The sequence below is a fragment of the Mobula birostris genome, unplaced genomic scaffold (genome assembly GCF_030028105.1).
Source record: "Mobula birostris isolate sMobBir1 unplaced genomic scaffold, sMobBir1.hap1 scaffold_683, whole genome shotgun sequence".
Taxonomy (NCBI): Eukaryota; Metazoa; Chordata; class Chondrichthyes; order Myliobatiformes; family Myliobatidae; genus Mobula; species Mobula birostris.
In genome coordinates this window covers 86363-94120 of record NW_027278402.1, presented here as the reverse complement: position 1 = coordinate 94120, position 7758 = coordinate 86363, and the positions used below count along the sequence as shown (strand labels likewise).

General features: G+C 47.2%; 1 protein-coding gene and 1 long non-coding RNA gene across 2 annotated transcripts in view; one reads left to right on the top strand and one right to left on the bottom strand.

The window, feature by feature from the left end:
* Positions 1-1002: 1002 nt before the first annotated feature.
* The window catches only part of LOC140193655 (uncharacterized), a 45165-nt gene continuing 38409 nt past the window's right edge, over positions 1003-7758 (bottom strand). Inside the window, exon 3 of the long non-coding RNA XR_011884910.1 lies at positions 1003-1056. This is a non-coding gene — a long non-coding RNA (uncharacterized lncRNA). The remainder of the gene's footprint in view (positions 1057-7758) is intronic.
* The window catches only part of LOC140193654 (mannose-1-phosphate guanylyltransferase regulatory subunit alpha-A-like), a 33111-nt gene continuing 26608 nt past the window's right edge, over positions 1256-7758 (top strand). Inside the window, exons 1-4 of the mRNA XM_072250812.1 lie at positions 1256-1268; positions 1380-1572; positions 4691-4877; positions 5859-5918. Of these exons, the coding sequence (XP_072106913.1) occupies positions 1256-1268; positions 1380-1572; positions 4691-4877; positions 5859-5918 (453 nt within the window). The remainder of the gene's footprint in view (positions 1269-1379; positions 1573-4690; positions 4878-5858; positions 5919-7758) is intronic.

The window sequence follows — 7758 nt, the reverse complement described above, 5'->3', positions numbered from 1 at the left end:
CCAGTGATCACTGATCGGGCTTCAATTCCCGTTGCTGTCTGTGAGGACTTTGTCCCCATGACAGTGTGGGTTTCCTCTGGGTGCTCTGGTTTCCAAGGACGCACGGGTTAGGGTGAGTGAGTTGTGGGCATGCTGTGAAGGTGCTGGAAGTGTGGCAACACTTGGTGTGCTGCCTTTACCACAAAGACGTAGGCCATTCGGTCCATTGTGTCTGCTTGCTATTCCGCCATGGCTGATTTATTATCCCTTTCAACCCCAACATCCTTGGTCTGTGTTGGTTGTCGATGTAAACAATGCATTTCGCTGTATGTTGAGGTTTTGATGTACAGTGGATTCTGGACAATTACAACACATCAGGACCAGTACATTTTGGCCCAATTAAGCGGCTGCCCTAATTAGCCTGCTTCATGAAAATACTTAAACATGTATAAAAAAGGCATCTGTTAGTCTTGTGAGACCATGAATCTGCGCCTGGAAAGTCTTCACTCTCCAGGGCACAAGCCTGGGCAAGGTTGTATGGAAGACCAGCAGTTGCCCATGCTGCAAGTCTCCCCTCTCCACGACACCAGTTGTCCAAGGAAAGGGCATTAGGACCCATACAGCTTTCACCAGTGTCGTCGCAGAGCAATGTGTGATTAAGTGTCTTGCTCAAGGATATAACACGTTCCCTCGGCTGGGGCTGGAACTCACAACCTTCAGGTCGCTAGTCCAATGCCTTAACCACTTGGCCACGTTCCCACACATATAAAAAAGACAAACAACTATTTAAGTAAAAAATTACACATTTAAAAGAAATACAGAACAAATTAGAACACTACCAAAACTACTACAGTATTATAAAACTGTGTAGTAATTCCTAATAGTTATCAACAGATTGATTGTATATGAACAAAATCAGCACGGACCTCTTATGCAGTTAATGTTCCACCTTCATACGTTGCTTTAAATGACTGTATCCTCCGAATCTTCATTTTCATTGTAACATTCAAAATGATGTTGATACCTTCAAATTGTTCATCGTTCCCAATTTGTTAAAGTTGGCCTGGATGCTTGAAACTGCCGTGAGCAAAACAGTCCTGAATTGTCTTGCTGCTTGTTACACACCAATTATCAGTGACAAAAATCACTGCTTTTTGAACACAAACGCATGTAAATGGCACTGTTTAAAAACCGTTCGCTCTAAGTGTCTAACACTAGTTAGATACTGGCAAAAATCTCCTATCCCAATTAAACAGCATAGTGTTCCAAATAAATGATGGGAATCTTGGGTATTTTCTTGATTAGTTTTTGTTCTTTAACAGTTGTCCCAAATAAGCGGCTGTCCTGACTAACTGATGGCCCAATTAACTGGAATCGACTGTATATGTGACCGATAAAAGCTAATCTTCAATCTTTATGGTGCCTTACTTTTTCCCTCCTTCATCACCCTTTTCTCTGTCACCTTCCTTCCCTCCTTCACTCTGCGCAGGTTCCAAACTTGAAAGAGATCTTGCTGATTGGGTTTTACCAGCCAAGCGACGAAATCAATCGGTTCCTTCTGACTGCGCAGCAAGAATTCAAGATCTGCATTAGGTAACGAAAAGCCCAGTGAAGTTCTTATTGAGAGCTTAGCTGTGGTGTGTGCAGAAGTCAGGGGAAGGATCTGGGGTGGGGTGACTGGGTGGGAATTGGGATCAGTATAATTAGGTGGTTAATGGTCAGCATGGACTCGATGGGCTGAACGGCTTTTGATGTGCCTTTGTGCGTACGGAAGGGACGGCATCGAGCAACATAAATGTCACAGAATCTTAGAACATTGAACAGTACAGCACAGTGCTGTGCTAACCTTTTAACCTACTCCGAGATCAATCTAACCCTTCCCTCCTAATTAGCCTTCCATTTCTCCATCATCTGTGTGCCTCGCCGTGAGTTTCTTAAATGTCCCTGATGTAGCTGCCTCCACCACCCCTGGCCGGGTGCTCCATACACCCACCACTCTGTGTAGCAAACCCTACCTCTGACATCCCCCACCACCCCAAACACATCTTGAAATTCTGCTGGCTTGTTTTAGCATAGAATGGTTACAGCAGGGCAGGAGGCCATTTGTTCCATCTAGTCCATCCTGGTCCTCTGCAAGTACAGTCCTGCCAGTCCTCTTGCTCCACCCTCTCCTCATACCCCTGTGGGTTATTTTCCTGTAGCTCCCTGTAGAACATCACATCGTTCTCCTCTCTGACACAGCCCCAGAGCGCATGCTGCTTACTGAAGACTTGGTCGTATTGTTGGCGCCGACGAACTACACTTTGTGACGACCCGTACCTGCTTATCAGTCACACTTTATTTACTGGTGCACAAGGAGAACAGCCCGGACCCTGTCACCACTCTGTTCTGAAGTTGGAACAGATTTCTATACAGAATTGACTGGCAGTTACGATAGTGACCATTTGGTAAATTGTGTATGTTTGAATTTTTACTGGCAAGATCAATCGCCGTTCACAACAGAGGTGTTAACAGTCAATAGAAACTTCAAGCTGACAACCGGTGATACTTTGAAGCTGTCCCTTCACCGGTGTGCGTGTTTGGAATCCTTCCATCACATTCTAATCTCATCTCTAGTAAGTGAAATGGCCCCAGTAAGCTGCTATGCTCTTTCTTGCCTTGGCTGTCTGCACTCTGCCTACAGTCTAGCTTACCTGGACGTTGCTTTAACCTTTGCCTTGCTGCAACTTCCCCACCGGTTGAATCAGTGTGTTCCCAGTTCACACCTCAGTGCCCCTGTATTCCCTGCTTCCCTCGCCTCGCCCTTGACCTACCCTGCCACTCTCAACAGTACCCCCAGATCTCTGTTAGACACGTAGCCATAGTCATAGTCATACTTTATTAATCCCGGGGGAAATTGGTTTTCGTTACAGTTGCTCCATAAATAATAAATAGTAATAGAACCATAAATAGTTAAATAGTAATATGTAAATTATGCCAGTAAATTATGAAATAAGTCCAGGACCAGCCTATCGGCTCAGGGTGTCTGACCCTCCAAGGGAGGAGTTGTAAAGTTTGATGGCCACAGGCAGGACTGACTTCCTATGACGCTCTGTGCTGCATCTCGGTGGAATGAGTCTCTGGCTGAATGTACTCCTGTGCCCAACCAGTACATTATGTAGTGGATGGGAGACATTGTCCAAGATGGCATGCAACTTGGAGAGCATCCTCTTTTCAGACACCACCGTGAAAGAGTCCAGTTCCATCCCCACAACATCACTGGCCTTACGGCGGGCATGAGCAACTAGCTAATTGTTGGAGAACGTGGAATATTGTATTCACATTCTGTTGCCTCATAGGAAGGACGCAGGAACTTTAGACACAGGTCTCCTGACTGACTTTTGAACTCATGACCTTGGACTAGGAAGTGTGACAGTGACCCCAGAGCCAAGGTACTGAAGAGTTAATAACATCCCAATATTATAGAAGGTCAGAGAGCAGTGGACATGGTGTGAAGGGGTTTGGCAAGAGAGCCACAAGACTCGATAAGACATGAGGCAGAATCAGGCCATTTGGCTTATCCAGTCTGCTCCACCATTCGACCATCCACTTAACCTCCTTCTCCTGCCTTCTCGCCGTAACCTTGGACTTCCTGATTAATCAAGAACCTATCAACCTTCGCTTTAAGTATAAAGTTATAGAACACTATAGCAGAGAAGCAGCCTCTCTAGCTTGTGCCGAACTGTGTTCTGCCTAGACCCATCGACCTGCACCTGAACCATGGCCGTCCATCCCATCCACGTACCCATCCAAACTTCTCTCAAATATTGAAATCAAACCCACATCCACCAGTTCCGCTGTCAGCTCGTTCCACACTCTCACCCTCTCTGAGAGGAGAAGTCCCCTTTCACCTCTCAACCTTAACCTATGGCCTAGTCTCACACAATCTCAGTGGATTTCTGCATTATATTCAATGACTTGCCTCCTCAGCAACTGGTAATGGATTCCACCAATTCAGTCTGCAGGAGGCACTCAGAGGGCCGAGCAGCATCTGTAGGAGGAAGAGTATTATCGAAGTTTGGGTTGAAATCCTGAATCAGGGAGGAGAGGAGAACTGTTGGACTGTGTCTCCATTTAGAGGGGCCGAATTCCATCTTTGTGCTTCAAGATTTGCTGATTATTTGTCCCAGAGTGGAATTGGCTAATATGGGGGGTGGGGGGGGGGGAGGTGAAATTTTAAGGTGTTTGGAGGAATGTATGGGGGGATGTTGTCCGAGGTAGGTTTCTTACACACAGAGTGGTGTTTTCATGGAATCTACCCCCCACCCCACCCCCCCCCAGCACCTCTCAGGGTGGTGGTAGAGGCAGATAATTTAGGGACATCTAAAAAACTCTCACGTTGGCACATGGATGACAGGAAAATGGAGGGCTGTGTGGGAGGGAGGGGTGAGATAGATTTTGGAGTAGGTTTAAAACTCAGCACAACATGGTGGCTGAAGTGTCTGTACTGTGCTCCAACGTTCCATGTTCTATGTCCCGTATCGTCTGGGATATGGAGACTGAGACTGGAGTTGGGGCAAGTTGGTAGCAACTGTTAGGGCCAGCACAGGGTGGATGGGCTGAATTCCCTCATGCTTTGATATTTGTTGATTATTTGCCCCTCTGAAGCTTGAAACCCAGTTAGGTTCCCAATAAAAGGTTAATGTGGGCCTTGCTGCTCTTGTGTTCGCAGATACCTTCAGGAATATGTCGCTCTGGGAACCGGCGGAGGCCTGTATCACTTTCGAGATCAGATCCTGTCAGGAAAACCTGACCTGTTCTTCGTCATGAACGCAGACGTCTGCTGCGAATTTCCCCTGACGGAAATGGTTGAATTCCAGAAGGAGCAGGCCGACTCTTTTGTCATGTTGGGAACAACGGTTAGGAAACTGAGGCTCAAACATAGAAAACCTACAGCACAATACAAGCCCTTCGACCCACAAAGCTGTGCCGAACATGTCCCTACCTTAGAACTACCTAGGCTTACCCATAGCCCTCTATTTTTCTAAGCTCCATGTAGCCATCCAGGAATCTCTTAAAAGACCCTATCATTTCCACCTCCATCACTGCTGCCAGCTGCCCATTCCACACACTCACCACTCTCTGCATAAAAAACTTACACCTGACATCTCCTCTGTAACTACTTCCAGGCACCTTAAAACTATGCCCTTTCGTGCTAGCCATTTCAACCCTGGGGAAAAAGCCTCTGACTATCCACATGATCAATGCCTGTCATTATCTTGTACTCCTCTATCAGGTCACCTCTCATCCTCCGTCGCTCCAAGGAGAAAAGGCTGTGTTCACTCAACCTATTCTCATAAGGCATGCTCCCCAACCTAGGCAACATCCTTGTAAATCTCCTCTGCACCTTTTCTATGTTTTCCGCGTCCTTCCTGTAGTGAGGCGACCAGAACTGAGCACAGTACTCCAAGTGGGGTCTGACCAGGGTCCTATATAGCTGCAACATTACCTCTCGGCTCTTAAACTCAATCCCATGATTGATGAAGGCCAATACACCATATGCTTTTTTAACCACAGAGTCAACCTGCATAGCAGCTTTGAGTGTCCTATGGACTCGGACCTCAAGATCCCTCTGATCCTCTACACTGCCAAGAGTCTTACCATTAATACTATATTCTGCCATCATATTTGACCTACCAAAATGAACCACCTCACACGTATTTGAGTTAAACTCCATTGGGTGGGGGGAGTGTAGAGGAAGAGTGGATCTGTGTGGCTCCTGGGTGGAGTCTTGGGGGAATTGGGAAGACGCAGCAGGAAGGTGGGGTGTGTGTGGGTGGGGGGGCTGGAGGGATGGAGGCTGGGTGATGTCTAACCATTCTGGTGGTGTTTCGGAACAGGCCAACAGGAGACAGTCAATGAATTATGGCTGCATTGTGGAGAATGAGCAAAGCCATGAGGTGAGTGAGCTAGCATGTGTCTGGCACGGGGATGGGTATGCAATCTGCTGAACCCTGACACCCCACCTATCACACAGCAAGGGGCTACTCCATGCTGCAGTTTGTGCTCACAGGCCCTCCCACCCACATCTAGAGCATCGTCTGCTACAGCTCAGGAAAAGGCCCTTTCCCCCACATCTAGAACACAGTCCAGTACAGCTCAGGAAAAGGCCCTTTCCCCCACATCTAGAACATAGACCAGTACAGCTCAGGAAAAGGCCCTTTGACCCACATCTAGAACACAGACCAGTACAGCTCAGGAAAAGACCCTTTTCCCCACATCTAGAACATAGACCAGTACAGCTCAGGAAAAGGCCCTTTGACCCACATCTAGAACACAGATCAGTACAGCTCAGGAAAAGGCCCTTTCCCCCACATCTAGAACACAGACCAGTACAGCTCAGGAAAAGGCCCTTTTCCCCACATTTAGAACACAGACCAGTACAGCTCAGGAAAAAGCCCTTTTCCCCACATCTAGAACATAGACCAGTACAGCTCAGGAAAAGGCCCTTTTCCCCACATCTAGAACACAGACCAGTACAGCTCAGGAAAAAGCCCTTTTCCCCACATCTAGAACATAGACCAGTACAGCTCAGGAAAAGGCCCTTTGAACCACATCTAGAACACAGTCCAGTACAGCTCAGGAAAAGGCCCTTTGACCCACATCTAGAACACAGTCCAGTACAGCTCAGGAAAAGGCCCTTTTCCCCACATCTAGAACATAGACCAGTATAGCTCAGGAAAAGGCCCTTTCCCCCACATCTAGAACATAGACCAGTACAGCTCAGGAAAAGGCCCTTTGACCCACATCTAGAACACAGACCAGTACAGCTCAGGAAAAGGCCCTTTGACCCACATCTAGAACACAGTCCAGTACAGCTCAGGAAAAGGCCCTTTGACCCACATCTAGAACACAGACCAGTACAGCTCAGGAAAAGGCCCTTTGACCCATATCTAGAACATAGACCAGTACAGATCAGGAAAAGGCCCTTTGACCCACATCTAGAACACAGACCAGTACAGCTCAGGAAAAGGCCCTTTGACCCACATCTAGAACACAGACCAGTACAGCTCAGGAAAAGGCCCTTTGACCCACATCTAGAACACAGTCCAGTACAGCTCAGGAAAAGGCCCTTTGACCCACATCTAGAACATAGACCAGTACAGCTCAGGAAAAAGTCCTTTTCCCACATCCAGAACACAGATCAGTACAGCTCAGGAAAAGGCCCTTTTCCCACATCTAGAACACAGATCAGTACAGCTCAGGAAAAGTCCCTTTTCCCACATCTAGAACATAGACCAGTACAGCTCAGGAAAAGGCCCTTTGACCCACATCTAGAACACAGACCAGTACAGCTCAGGAAAAGGCCCTTTTCCCCACATCTAGAACATAGACCAGTACAGCTCAGGAAAAGGCTCTTTGACCCACATCTAGAACACAGATCAGTACAGCTCAGGAAAAGTCCCTTTTCCCACATCTAGAACACAGACCAGTACAGCTCAGGAAAAGGCCCTTTGACCCACATCTAGAACACGGACCAGTACAGCTCAAAAACAGGCCCTTTGGCCTACAAAGTTGTGACAAACTAGTAATTAAATGTCTAGCTAAACTAATTTCCTCTGCCTACACAAATCCATGGCCCTCCATTCTCTGTACATCTAGTGCCTATCTGAGAGAGCCTCGATCATGTTGCCTCCACCACCATCCCTGGTGGCACATCCCACCTACCCACTACTTTCTTTGCGAATACAAAAGCTTGCCCTGTACATCTCCTTTGAAATTACTCCCTCTCACTTTAAA